Source organism: Phoenix dactylifera, chromosome 6 (genome assembly GCF_051530095.1).
Source record: "Phoenix dactylifera cultivar Ajwa chromosome 6, Ajwa_hap1_PhDact_Kaust_v1.1, whole genome shotgun sequence".
Taxonomy (NCBI): Eukaryota; Viridiplantae; Streptophyta; class Magnoliopsida; order Arecales; family Arecaceae; genus Phoenix; species Phoenix dactylifera.
The window spans coordinates 32,852,917-32,867,830 of NC_143195.1; the positions used below are offsets into that span (position 1 = coordinate 32,852,917).

At 46.0% G+C, this 14,914-nt stretch overlaps 1 protein-coding gene across 1 annotated transcript; it reads left to right on the forward strand.

Annotated features, from left to right (window-relative positions):
- Positions 1-10,654: 10,654 nt before the first annotated feature.
- On the forward strand, positions 10,655-14,748 carry LOC103712203 (putative aquaporin NIP5-1). Its single transcript, XM_008798663.5, has 4 exons — positions 10,655-11,467; positions 13,526-13,945; positions 14,065-14,126; positions 14,253-14,748. The coding sequence occupies exons 1-4, from the start codon at positions 11,246-11,248 to the stop codon at positions 14,446-14,448; spliced, it is 900 nt and encodes a 299-aa protein (XP_008796885.1). The 5' UTR covers positions 10,655-11,245; the 3' UTR covers positions 14,449-14,748.
- Positions 14,749-14,914: the final 166 nt, after the last annotated feature.

A 14,914-nucleotide genomic window follows, 5' to 3' on the forward strand; every position in this document is an offset into this window, starting at 1 on the left:
CCCCGCGGACCTCGCCTACTCCTTGGCCGGTGGGGAATCGCATGAGTAGATGGCGGGTTGAGACCACGGCTCGGAGGGCATTTAGCCCCGGTCGCCCAAGGATGGCGTTGTAGGCTGAGGGCAGACGGACCACAAGAAAGTCCGTCCTCACAGTGCTTTCCTGAGGGGTGAGGCCGACCGTAACAAGAAAGCTGACCTCGCCCTCGACTGGGACCGAGTCTCCGATAAACCCGACCAGTGAGGCATTAATTTTTCGGAGCTGTCCTTCTGGTAATCCCATTTTTTGGTAGGCATGGTAGTACAAAATGTTGGCTGAACTTCCATTGTCAACTAGGACACGTTTTACATCAAATTTATTTACAATCATGGAGATGACCACAGCGTCATCGTGGGGGGTCTCAACCCCTTCCAAATCCTCGTCCGAGAACGAAATGACTTCAGCAGTGCATGGGCGCTTCGGGGGGATTCCTTCTTGGGCTGATCCTCCTGCCGAGGCTCCTCCGATTATATTGATGGTGCCGGCGATAGGCCTGTTGTCATCCGGATTTTCGGACGGTGTGGCGTTTTCCGCTGGCCTCCTTTCCTCACGTCGGTTCCTTACGAACTGATTGAGTACTCCGCGGAGAATAAGCGCCTCTATCTTGTCCCGGAGCTGAAAGCAATCCTCTGTGTCGTGCCCGCTGTCTCGGTGGAAGTGGCAGTACTTCCTGAGATTGCGGGGAACTCCTGTATCCCGCATAGGAGGGGGAGGTCGGAAGAAGTCCCGACCTTCAATTTCCATCGAGATCTCGGCCTGGGGAGCATTGACAGGTGTATAATTCTCGTACCTCCCCGGGTACGTCCGAGGCCGCGGTGGGGACCTTGGTCGAGGTGGGGTCCTCCGTTGAGGTTGTCCCCGCTGCCGAGGCGGGCTTCTCAGTCGGCGGAGGTTCTTCTCTCGGCGGGGGGATCGGCTTCTTTGGCGGCCGCGCTCCTCGCGGCGTTTCTTCTGCTTCCTTGAGGCGGGCTCAATCGCACCCCGCCTGGAAGCGATTGCCTCCTCGGCCTTAGCATACTTCCGAGCTCGGGCCAGCATCTCGGTGAAGTCGGCCGGAAAGCTCTTCTCGATAGAGAAGAGGAATCGATAAGAGCGAGCCCCAGTCTTTAGAGCCGACATGGCTATTGACTGGTCCAGCTCGCGAACTTCCCACGTGGCGGCGGTAAAACGGTCTAGATACTCCTTGAGGGATTCCCCCTCCTTCTGCTTGATATCCAGGAGGGAATCCGACGTCCGCCGTTGGCGTCGGCTGGCAGCAAAATTGGTAGCAAATTGCCTGCCGAGTTGCTCGAAGGTAGATACCGTGCTCGGCTTTAGCCCAGAAAACCAAAGCCGAGCCGTCCCTCGAAGAGTCGCTGGAAAGGCCTTACAAAGTACGGCCTCCGAGGATCCTTGTAGGGCCATGAGAGCTCGGTATCTCTCCAAGTGGTCGAGGGGGTCGGTGATTCCGCTGTAGGGCTCCACTTGAGGCATCTTAAACCTCGCGGGGACCGGCTCATCCTCGATCTGGCGGGAGAAGGGGGACTTGGTGATGAATTCAAAATCCTCCTCTTGTCTTGCCTTCTTGCTGTGGAGCGCTTCGATCTGGCGCTCCAAGTGCTCGACTTTCCTGTCGAGCTCCCCAACCCGTGGATTCGTCACCGTGATTTGCTCCGGCTCACGGTGGTCTGGGGCTGATTCGGCTTCAGAGGGTTGGGGTCTTCTGTTGAGAGCTTCCCCCGGCAGCTCTCTCTGGGGGGAGGCCCGCCCTTCGTTGTTGGCCCTGGAGGAGCCATGAAGATTCTGGCCTGGGAGAATCGGGTCGTTGGGAGGAAACTCCGGCAAGACCTGGGCCTGCGGGGGGAGCGTTGGTAAGGCCTCCTCGCGCCGCAGGCCTTGAACGGCAGCGGCCAGGGCCTGAACTTGCTGCACCAGAGCATTGAATTGCTCCGGCTAGATCTGGGGAACCGGGTCAGCCGGAGTAGGCGAATTCTGGACGGAGTGTCCAGGACTCTGTGAGGGACGCCGGGAGATGTGGAGGCTCCCTTACTTCTCAACTTCATGATCGCGACTCGGTCCCTTCCTCTAGCGCCAACTGTTGCTGGAAATTGGACCCGGGGGCGGTCGTCGATCGAGGAGGGGGAGCGGCAGGTGGACACAGGGGAGTGGCGGTCCGTCGGCGGGCGGCGTCCTCCGTCGGGGTGCCTGCAGAAAAGCCGGTGGCCGGGTTTTCCGGCGCCGGCCCTCCGATGCTTAAGTCAGAGGGGGGCAATCTGTGTTTAAAGAAGAAAGAGGAGAACAGTATTTTTAGAGTTTTCTGTGTCCAACCCCCCTTTGAGAAGCAAGGGTTCCCTTTTATAGGGGGGTCGGTTTACCTGCGATGTGATGGGGCGAGACCGTCGTACGGCTCGGCATGTTGCTTGGACTGGCACACGATCGGGTGAATCATTGCATTGATGTCGGAGATGAGGCCGTCGTACGACCCGAGCTGGCACGCGATCGGGTGAATCATTGCATTGATGTCGGAGGTAAGGCCGAGATCAGAGACTTATCACGGTTGACTGGACTCCGCTGAGCTGATTTGCCGTGGAGAGCCGTGGGTCCGTAGATAATAGGAGCCATGCGCATTAATTGTTGAGTAAGCCGGAGGTGCGCATTAATTGTTAAGTAGGCCGGAGATTCGCATTAATTGTTGAGTAGGCCGGAGATTCGCATTAATTGTTGAGGGAATCGGGGATTCGCATTAATTGTTGAGTGAACCGGGGGTTTGCAGAGGTCATGCGCAGTAAATGCTGGGGCAGTGGCAGGATATGGCCCTCGGCCGGACCTCGGAGGGGTACGGCCGTAGTAGGTGGTCGACAAGGACAGACCTCTGGGGTCGGAAATTCTCCAGGTCGGAGGTTCTGAGGTCGGACGTTCCGAGGTCGGACGCCGACCTCAGTCGTCCAAGGTCGGCGGCTATGCGGCCTTTTAGAGGCGGGGTTACTATATTGCTGGGGGGAAAACCGTATTCCCCCAACATCTTTAAATTAGAAACCAAAGCATTAGTTGGAGTGGCAAAGCCACTATATTTGCTCATGCGAGTTAGTAGACAATTGTAACATCAGTGTCGGTCATCAATGCGCAAAAAGCTCTGATAGTGAATACTTCCTTAGCTCTCATGATTCGTGATCAGTCCTTTGGAAAGCTTGTTGGTGGGCAAATAGGTGGCGTAATCTCCCATGATCTACAATGCTTTCCTCCCATGGATTGTGGGAATGAAGCCTTGATTTCTTATAGGGCGAAAGAGCATCATTATGGAACTTAGCTAATAGATTCTGATAAAAGAATAACTCAAATCAAAAGGCCTGGTGGCTTATAATGGGCTTGCAATAACTTTTGGCTTATTACTGAGGTGTCTTCTGGGGTTCCATAAAAGTAGAGGCCTTAAAGTGCCGGAACAAAGTGAGGGATAGTGGTAGGCCATGCTCTGTGGATAGATTCATCATTGAAACACAGAGAAAAAGACCACCACAAGGTCTTGTCCCGAGTTTAATGGAAGAAAGGTATCATGGGACTTCAGGGACACCAGAAGCTTTTTGGTTCTTCCTCACCGTTCTTTGCTGTCACAAAGGCGTGCTTTGACTCTAAATAGAAGCGGGTCCATCTACGTAGTGGGAGAGCTGTTCTCCAGCTGAGGCTGGTGAGGAGGAGCAGGATTGGAAAAATGGCAATAGGAATTCTCTAGCCTCTAGAGAGAAAACGACACACTGCCAAAATCCATCTGAATCACATTGATGGTCTGTCCCTTTGGCTTTCTGCAAACACCAAAGTATTAGCTTCGCATTGTCATGTTCTCTGTAATCCAATTCTAAGCCACTCATAAGAGCTGTTTCATTACTGAAGCAATTATAGTTGAAATTTTCAGGGCAAGGCTAGCAATCCATAGAGAAGGCTAAGTGTTTAGGCTGGTCTAATAAAGCAAAAGAATCAACAAAAGAACTTTTGAAGACTTCAACAACTTGACAATAAGGTTAAGCGAATTCAGATCCTCTAGTTAAAAGTATCGCATGGGGAAACGAGGAAAGAATCGACTAAACATGGTCTTAATTAGCATTTGACTAGGTTAAGATAATTTGAGGCACTTTAATTAAGAGTGATTTTTATCAGTGAATGGCTTTTATTAGACTAGCCATGTGTCTATGATGACAGCATTCAAGACTAGAATCTAAAAGCTAGCGGATACAGCATGTTATCTCTGACATTATACTTCTTCATCATCAAAAGAAGTCATACAATGTCAGCATAAATTCAGGTGCTTTAGGTGAAAGTGCATTGCTGTAAGCCAAGGAAAGAATCAAGTAGACATTTCCTAAAAACTAGAAAAATAATCAAGTAAAGTAGTGGTCTTAAATTCTTGTTATTAGATTAAGCTAATCACGTGCATTTTGAGTAAAACTTAACATTTTGGCACTAAGATTAAGCCAGATGAAATGCTTTGGATAAAAAAAATATCGTGTGGCAAGACAAGAATCAAGTAAACATAAAGCTAATAGATTCTCGTCATTAGGTTAAGCTAATCACATGCATTTTGAGAAAGACTTGACATTTTGGCACCAACATAGTGGTGGGGTAAGACAAAAAAAAGAATCAAGTAAACACAGCAAATCTTAGCTAAATAATTGTAATTAGGTTTAACTAATCATATGCACTATGAGTGAAAAGAGACATTTATAAATTGTGTATGTGTGAGGGGGAGAGAGAGAGAGAGATTTGCAATGCAATGCTGATGATGCACTAGGTGAGTGAGTGGGCTTTAGAGATTTTGGGCAATTAAACAATGACAACCACAAGTGAACTCTCCACATTGTGCGATTATGTTAATTAATTTTAGTTCAAAGTGTGGTGCAAAGAAGTTTAAAGGAATTAAATCTTTCTAGGAAAGGTTGTACGTGGCGAGCCAACCCACAAAGTGCTTCATGACAAGGGCATTTTGAATTATTTTTTGCTCTAGTCTAAAGGTAAACAGAAGCTCGATTTGTATTAGTATATTAATGGTGTCATCAAGTGTATGACACCATTGCATATGCCTAAGGCTCTGTTTGGAGGAGCTGTTTGCAGTAGAGCTTTTTGAAGTAGAGTTTTTATAAAAAGCTATTTGTTATTTGGTAACTATATTTTTAAATTACTGTGCCACTTTAACATATGTTTGGTAAGCAAACTGAGAAAGTATTTTTGTATGACAAACTTACCATAAAAAATATTGCATAGTAGTATACAGCAGAGCATAATAAAATATAATATATATTAATATATAAATATGATATAGTATAATATTACTGTAATGTAATATAATATTATTATAATATAGTAATATAATATTATATACTATAGCATAATAATTTAATATAATATTAAATTATTTAACATAACATATCAAATGTATTATGATATAATATAATATAATATTATATTTATAGTATAATACAATAATAAAGGTACAAAATATTATAATTATTAGCGTATATTAATTTTCCATCATATAATATAATATTAAATTATTTAATATAACATATTAATGTATTATGATATAATGTAATATAATATTATATTTATAGTATAATACAATAATAAAAGTATAAAATAATAATAGAAAACAAGAATACCTTTTCTTGCACGAAAGGAAGTCTGATCCACGGCTAGGATTCTTTGTTAGGGTTCCAGCAGATTTTTAAGTTTATAAAGGAACAAAGTATATAATTGTTATATTTTATTATAGGTATTTTGGTTAAAAAAAGCTTTTCGATAAAGCTTAAAATAATTTTTTTGGAAAACTCCAAAATGGAGCTTCTCCCAAAAAGCTATTTTTAGTTTTCTGAAAAAGCTAAAACAGCTTTTCGAAATTTTTATTAAATATTTTTTTATTTAAAAATATTTTTGGAGGGCCAAAAAGCTCCTAAAATCCATCCAAACGAGCCTAAATGATAGAAAAGATGAAAAGAGAGAAAAAACCAAAAGGTGCATAGTATAATAAATACAATGCCCTGTTGTACCATAAGCCCGATGGTCACCAAGAGACTTTTGGTAGATTTATAATCGGTTATAATTTAGAAACAAATCATTTGATAAATTTATAACTGTTTACAATACAACAAGAGACTTTTGGCTGCAGCAGGTGGTGAAGCTAATTCACGCCATTTTCTTTTGGCTTCTGAGAAGAATGAAAGCTGTTTGCCCCTCTCATTCGGAGAGGAACTGATTGGAAAGCCATGACTGGTCTAAAACAAGGAGAAAAAGGTTGAAAGATGCTCCCAAGAGAGGATGGCCACAAATCGTTTGGTGGTCTAAATGAGATGGGCATGTCTCGTGATGCGAGCGCGCAAAAGGATGGAAGAGAGAGAGGGGAAGGTGGACTTGATTTTTTTTTTTTTTTTTTCGAGCGAAGGCGAGGCTGAGCCACCCAATTTATTGAATATATTAAAGAAACATGTACATGAGAGCCAAAGAAGATAGAGATGAAATTTACAATGCGAAACGAATAAGTAACAGCCATTGAGGTGGGCTTGATTTGTGTCCCCACTAATAAAGAAGTAAAAGAGATGGAAGAGAGAGAGAGAGAGAGAGAGAGAGAGAGAGAGAGAGGGGAGGGTGGACCTGATTTGTTTTTCTTTTTAAAGGGAAGGCAAGGCTGAGCCACCCAATTTATTGAATATATAAGAGAAGTATATGTATGAGAGTTAAAAGAAAGCAAAGTTGGAATGTACAATAAAAAGACGGTTAGTGAGGTGGACTTGGTTCAAATTTTGCCCGAGGGTGACCACGTCGGAGGAGTCGGAGGAGCTACCGGTCGAGATGGAAAAAGGATGGCGCCTTCCGTATGCTGGCATACCTGCACCAAGCCTCACCGGTGGAATCCGGTAAGGACCCTCCGATGCTTGAGTTAGAGTGGATATTAGCAAGTCCAAAAGTCCTTAGACGTTACCTGATGCGGGCTATATATAGTCCCGGTTAAAGTGCCGAGATGGCGGAGATATGTTCCATCCTCATTATGGAAGGAGATGGCTTTGACTAGGTGGCTTGCAGCCAGAGCTTACTTGGGGCACACGATGTAGGCCGTTCCTGTAAACAGCATGGCGTTGACAGAGGTGGCAGGGTATGGCCTTTAGGGCATGGTCCTCGACGGCAGGGTATGGCCCTTGGCAGCAGGGTACGGCTCTTGGTCGACATGTCGTGGAGTGGCCAGCAAGTAAAACATGGAGCTGTGAGGTTGTAATGTACGGCCATGTATGCGGGTATAGGCGCGAGCATGGATGCGGTCGGGGGCGAGGTCGGGCTCACCTAGAGGTCGCAGCATATACTTGATGAAGTCAGCTTGGCGAACGCTGAAGTCGGGCCGACTTGAGGGCTGCGACAAATATTTGGTGAGGTCGGCTCGGCAGACTCTGAGGTCGGCCCAGCCTCTTCGGTTCTGAGGTCTGCTCCATGGGGTACCCTGAGCTCGTGCCGGGGCATCATTATGGATGCCTGTGGTCAATGGGGCTTCTTCGGCTTGCAGCATATACTTGATGAAGTTAGCTTGGCGAACGCTGAAGTCGGGCCGACTTGAGGGCTGCGACAAATATTTGGTGAGGTCGGCTCGGCAAACTCTGAGGTTGGCCCAGCCTCTTCGGTTCTGAGATCTGCTCCGTGGGGTACCCTGAGCTCGTGCCGGGGCATCATTATGGATGCCTGTGGTCGATGAGGCTTCTTCGGCTCTTGTCGGCATTGCAGGGCGGCTCCACTCAAATCGGAGGCGTATCGTTGTAGATTTCTGCTGCCGACAGGACCTCTTCGGCTCTTGATCGGCACTGCAGGACGTCCCGAGCCTAGGCCTGAGATGTCGTCCTTTCATCAAAGAAGGTCGCAGCAAGTTATGGTAGCGACTTGATTTGTGGGAAGGTCTGCTTGGCGCTAAGATCTGCTTAGCTGGAATGGGATGGTCCCGCGCCGGGGTAGAACGATCCATTTTGGCTCCTGGGGAGAATGAAAGTTGTTTGCCCCTCTCATTCGAAGAGGAACTGATTGGAAAGCCATGACCGATGTAAAACAAAGAGAAAGGGGTTGACGGATGCTCGCAAGAGAGCATGGCCACAAATCATTTGGTGGTCTAAATGAGATGGGCTATCTCATGATGCGAGCGTGCATAGGACGGAAGCGAGCGAGCGAGAGAGAGAGAGAGAGAGAAGGGGGGGGGGGGGGGGGGGGGGGGGGGGGGGGTGGACTTGATTTTTTTTTTTTTTAAAAGGAAAGGCAAAGCTGAGCCACCCAATTTATTGAATATATTAAACAAGCATATACATGCATGAGAGTCAAAGAAGATAGAGATGAAATTTACAATGAGAATGAATTAGTAACAGTCATTGAGGTGGACTTGACTTGTGTCCCCACTAATAAAGAAGTAAAAAAGATGGAAGAGAGAGAGAGATAGAGAGAGGGGAGGGTGAACTTGATTTTTTTTTTTTTTTTTTTAAGGGAAGGCAATGCTGAGCCACCCAATTTATTGAATATATAAGAGAAGTGTACGTATGAGAGTTAAAGAAAGCAAAGATGGCATGTACAATAAAAAGACAGGAGAAAAATAAATAACAGTTAGTGAGGTGGACTTGATTTGTGCCCCTACTAATAAACAAGTACTGTTGTGGTTCAAATTTTGCCCAAGAGTGACCACGTCGGAGGAGTCGGAGGAGCTACCGATCGAGATGGAAAAAAGGATGGCGCCTTCCGTATGCTAGCATACCTGCATCAAGCCTCACCGGTGGAATCCAGTAAGAGCCCTCCGATGCTTGAGTTAGAGTGGATGCTAGCAAGTCCAAAAGTCTTTAGGCGTTACCTGATGCGGGCTATATATAGTCCCGGTTAAGGTGCCCAGGTGACAATGTATGTCCTATCCTTATCATGGAAGGAGATAGATTTGGCCAGGTGGCGTGCAGTCAGAGCTTGCTCGGGGCACATGGTGTAGGCCGTTCACAAGCACATGGTGTAGGCCATTCCTGTGAACGGCATGGCATTGACAGAGGTGGCAGGGTATGGCTCTAAGGGTATGGTCCTCAATGGCAGGATATGGCCCTTGGTTGACATGTCGTGGAGTGGCCAGCAAGTAAAACATAGGACGGTGAGGTTGCAATGTACGGCCATGTATGCGAGCATAGGCGCGCGCGTGGATGCGGCCGGAGGCGAGGTCGGGCTTGCCTGGAGGTCGCAACATATACTTGATAAAGTCAGCTTGGCAAATGCTGAGGTTGGGCCGACTTGAGGGCCGCAACAAATGTTTGGTGAGGTCGGCTCAGCAGACTCTGAGGTCAGCCCAGCCTTCTCGATTCTGTGATTTGCTCGGTGGGGCGCCCTGAGCTCGGGTTGGGGCATCATTATGGATGCCCGTGGTCGACGGGGCTTTTTCGGCTCTTGGTCGGCACCCCCACTCAGATCGGAGGCACGTCATCGTAGATTCCTGCGGCCGACGGAGCCTCTTCGACTCTTGGTCAGCACTGCAGGGCGCTCCGAGCCTAGGCCCGAGACGTCGTTGTGTCATCAAAGAAGGTCATAGCAAGTCGTGGTAGCGACTTGATTTGTGGGAAGCCCCCCCCCCCCCCCCCCCCCCCCCCCCCTTCTTTCTTCAAGTACCATCCAATTGATACATATGAAGAATAGACACTGATCGAGTAACCTGCCACTTTAATATTAGGCTTGGCATGGACTCTTACAAGTCGAAAAATGGGATACCAATTATATAATTTATTAATGCTATCTACATTAGGTCATCAATGATTAAGAAAATGGGAGCATGAGAAAAAATATACCGAGTTGTACGTTAAGCAGTTAGACTAGCATTGTACTGAGAGCTTTCAGTATCCTCCTGGCCGGTTATATTCATTGAAGTGCAACAATTTTTTTAATTATTAATGGCACTGATGAATATTATCACACACACGGACTCTCCCCGGTAGCCACCACAACCACACTCACCTCATTACAACTTTAGCATCCCTCTTTACATCCGAGAGGTCCAAGGTTTGAACCCGGATGGTGGCATCCCCAACATGCTTCGCAGGGAAAAACCCAATAGAGGAGTATGATTTGACACTCTGATCAGATGTAACAATGAGTAATCTAGTGACTAGCAAAATCCATCAACCTGCAGAGTATTAGATAATGACGGGCACCGAGACCAACCCTTCTTTTTTTTTTTTTCTTTTTTTTTTTACTAAAAAAAGGAGAAGAGGAGAGAAAGGGACAAGTCCATTTCCGCGTAGCAGCCTCCACTGGGCCCCCATCCCGCCAGGAGAATGTTCGATGCGGGCAGAAATGACCGTATGTTGGGCACTCTGGGCGGTTTTACTCATATCCTTCCCACCCATAGGCGAATCCCCATATGAGTACGTCACACCTAGAACTACTAAGGCTACCAATGGACCAATAAGTCCTTTCAAACTCCGTGTTCAAGCAAGGAGCATCCGATCTCCACAATTTAATCGACGTCCGTGTATTTCGAACTTGGAACCACTTAGTTGAAAGTAAGCCCCAGTTCCACTGAGCTACCATCTCAGTGGCAAGACCTTTCCTTCCCCCACCCCACCCCATACCAACCCCTTATATTCACATTCTTTCTCCTCCAAAATTCTCAACCTATCTCTCTCTCGCGCGCGCACAAACACTTTCTCTTTCCCAATTTCTACTGCAGGACACAAGAGCACCTGAATGCAAAGCTTTATTTTGAATCTTTGATCTATGTCAGATTTGAGTGTCCTTTTCTGCAAACATTTGTTCTTTTAAATTCTCCCATATCGAGATTTTGGCTTTGCGAAACTTAGATATCTTTCCTCTCATTCTTGAGAAATTCTCATTCTTCACCAAAACTGTTATCCGTAAAACAAGCAACTCTCATTTGTAGTACTCTTTGTTTGGCTGGCTCTCTTCTCTCTCTTTATTTCTTCAGACACTCATTCATAAAAAACTTCAGATCATGTAATTTTTGCCTCCTTTCTTCCATCAACACACCTAGAGGAGAGCCTTTTAGCTTTTGTTTCTTATGTATGTTTGAAAAGGAGTCCGCTTATATTATTATCGATCCTGGCAACAATTCTACCATTCTTATAGCCATACCTTCATAAAAAAACACCAAATCATGCAGTAGTTTCCCTTCTTAGCACATCCCCTTCACAAAAAAAAAAAATAAGAAAAGAAAAAAAGAGTCATTTGGTGTAGCTTTTGATAATGCCGGAGACCGAGAACGGAACACCGAACGTGTCGGCCCCACCGACGCCGGGCACGCCGGGGGCGCCGCTCTTCTCGTCGCTCCGTGTCGACTCGCTGTCATACGATAGGAACTCGATGCCGCGGTGCAACAGGTGCTTGCCGGTGAACTCCAACTCCTGGGCTTCTCCTGCCGCGTGCTTCACCGAGATCCCCAAGCCCGACGTCTCCCTCGCCCGCAAGGTATATATGCATGTGTTGTCAAAATATTACCCGGCCTTCCTTCCTCACATCTCAGCCTACACATCGTTTTATATACCTTAGTAGCACATCTTAAAATTAGTGTATGATATGTGAAGCCTGCAGCTTGCATGTGACGCATGAATCTCTAAATAAACCGAGTGCCATCAAAGTGCAGTGGAAGCACTTCGATATCATTGGCTCAAAAGTTATCAAAGTGCAGTGGAAGCACTTCGACATTTAATTTGGTGCATGTTCATGATCGTCAATTTTGGCCTTTCTTTCTAAATCCCATGCATGGTATGGGCTCAAGTCATGCCGTTGGATCAAGAGAGCATCTATAACATTTCCCTCGTAAGCGCATGATGAGGTAGGCTTTAAGTAGAGCTGAAGGCTTAACATCCAAGTAGGACTGATTGGCTAAACAGGTAGGAATTGGTCATCACTTGCCATGGCTTTAAGTTATTAAACAAGGTTTGGTTTCGCCCGCTTCGGTGCACGATGCTGTTCCCCAACTAATCAATCCATCCATCCTTCTTTATTTCCCTCTCTGTCTTTCGGATTTTTATTTATTTGAAGCCCATCCATGATGTCAGCTCCACACCTCACAATAATTCAAAAGATGCTTATAATTTCTCCAAGCCATTAACTTTCTGTCGATCAAGGAAGCTATTTGCTCTAATCTTATAAATTAGTTGTCATTACCTGTTAAATTTCATAGTTCCCTTCTCTTTTCGTTTTTCTCTTTTTTGAAAACACTTTCCTTACTTGTCTGTTCACAATAAATGATTCATCTCTTCTATATGGTTGGTTCGAGAGAGGAACAGATAAAATTCTAGATTGAAATTTGGAGACATAATTGCTTTTCCAACTGAAGGACTCGCCTTTTGCTATTTGAAATGGTGATCAGATTTCTCTAGTAAAAAGGATCCTACAGAACAGTTTCAGGTTGACATGTATGTCTTTTCTGACAAAAGTTGGAAGAGATTTCTCTAAGCTATAATCTGAGGAACATGACATCTGGTCCAATCAACAATAACCACACCAGGGATCGTTCATCGAAGGGGCAAGTATTGGCTTGAAACAGTGGTTTTAAGGAGTGATGCTCTTTTTCTTAAGGTAAAGGAGCGGTGCTCTGGCCTCTTCGCAGACTTGTACGGGCCACGTTTCAAGGGGGAAATAGTGGGCACTGAGAAGCATTTTGTTCGGTTGGAATTATGTATACAAGCATGTCTAGAACAATAGCTTTAGTGAACCCTTTACGAGTTGTATTACTCCATATAGAGAGAGAGTATAGGAGGACTTATGTAGGCATGTGTTTAGTGCTGCATCGACTATACAATAGGTAGGTCCCGAGTACTTATACAGGCTCAAAAAGTTCATATAGTACCGTTTAGCTGCTTTTTTTAAGATAAGATTCTGGATTATTATTCTAAAATTTAAACCTTAGTTGGGGTTTCATTTAATCTAAACAAATTTGTATTCAAACACCCAATAAATGGCTCTACAAGCTTCGAATCAGATCAGAGAGCTTGTTGAGGATCATTTTGATTGACGAAAAATCATTTTTGGCCATTGGCTAGGGTGCAGGTATCATGGCTAGGGTGCAGGCATCATATTGTCAAGGACCTCTTCAATTATTCTCATGTGGACCATGGCCTGCTTCCCATAGGCGAAGCAAAGTTTCCCAAAGTCACACGAGCTTTGTTGGTTGAACCAACCTGTGCTTAACTCCAAAATAACATTTCTTCCTAGGAAAAAAATGAACCGTTCAAAACTCTATTCTATTTCTTTATATATTTCAAATTATAAAATTGTACCCCTCTCCTCCATATGAGGGGAAGCTCTTTTCAATTATTTGAATAAGATGATTTATTAGGCTGGCCTCTAGTTTTATTATCAACAATTTATGTAAAGGGATTGTTGGATAGAAGAAAATTATATAAGGCTACCTTCAAAACCCTTTTTCCAATATTACAGCTACGGGGATGATTGAATTATAGAAGCGTCCATTTCTTCGAGTCTGCTAACCTTGGTGAACGTATTTCATGGCAATGGCAGCTTGGAGCAGAGTTCGTGGGCACCTTCATTCTGATATTTGGTGCCACCGCGGCTCCCATCGTGAACCAGAAGTACAATGGAGCCGAGACTCTCATCGGCAACGCTGCGTGCGCCGGCCTCGCAGTCATGATTATGATCCTCTCCACCGGCCACATCTCCGGCGCCCACCTCAACCCCTCCCTCACCATCGCCTTCGCATGCCTCCGCCACTTCCCCTGGGTCCAAGTCCCCGCATACATAGCGGCCCAAGTCTCGGCGTCCATTTGTGCCTCCTTCGCACTCAAAGGCATCTTCCATCCCTTCCTCTCCGGCGGCGTCACAGTCCCTTCCGTCGGCACTTCCCAGGCGTTCTTCCTTGAGTTTTGCATCACCTTCAATCTCTTGTTCGTCGTCACTGCCGTTGCAACAGATACTCGAGCGGTAATCCAATTTCTCCAACAGCAGCTTCTCCCAGTCCTTCCATTTTTCTACTCTCTCTCTCTCTCTCCCTCTGCTTCCCTTCCGCTTCCTCTAATCTCTCTTTTTGATTTACTTATTAGGTGGGAGAATTGGCTGGAATAGCAGTTGGGGCTACGGTTATGCTCAACATCCTTGTGGCCGGGTAAGCACTTTGAAAAGCCAAAAACAACTCGGAACCTACGTACGTGCATGCACCAAAAAATTTTGGTTCCATAAATGAAGTTCTGCAACGATATCTTTGTATGAGACAATTATTTGGTTTGGGCAGGCCGTCGAGCGGTGGATCGATGAACCCGGTGAGGACGATCGGGCCGGCGTTGGCAGCCGGGAACTACAAGCAGATATGGATATATTTGGTGGCACCCACGGCGGGGGCCATCGCCGGGGCTGCGACCTACACCATCGTGAAGCTCACAGACGAGGACGGGGCGACACCACGCACGCCCAGAAGCTTCCGCCGCTAGACCCGGAGGCCGATGTTGTGGCCATGCCTACTACTACTTACTCTCTGGTTCGTGTGACTTTGTGAATGGTGATTAGTGTGCAATTATAACTGTGTGATTGAGAAAAAAAAAAAACGAGGGTAATTCCACGCTTATTAGCAAAAGGTCAAGGGGAATGTGGAGGTGTTGGCGTGGAGAGTGTACATGCTGTGGAGGGGAATGTGGAGGTCTGTCAGTGATCTTGCGAGGAGTCTTTGGCTTTCAGAATGAAGTGAGTGTAATCTATATCTTGTGATATGTCATGGTTTTTTTCTTGGGGTACATTGAGGAAGGCAAGCAACAAAAACAACATTACAATCTAACAAAGCTGCATCCACAAAAGCCCTGTAATCTATCGCTTTGTCGTGTTTGATTTGATTCGTTCGTTGGAGGTCAAGTTGTCTTCCTAATTGCCTTTGCTTTTTAGGAGTGAGATCATAGGACAGAG

Excerpts from the sequence above, each read along its gene's own strand:
- LOC103712203 (XM_008798663.5), top strand. The coding sequence starts at position 11,246 with ATGCCGGAGACCGAGAACGGAACACCGAACGTGTCGGCCCCACCGACG. Across the intron at positions 13,946-14,064 it reads TTGCAACAGATACTCGAGCG|GTGGGAGAATTGGCTGGAAT; the intron begins GTAATCCAATTT and ends TTTACTTATTAG. Across the intron at positions 14,127-14,252 it reads CTCAACATCCTTGTGGCCGG|GCCGTCGAGCGGTGGATCGA; the intron begins GTAAGCACTTTG and ends TGGTTTGGGCAG.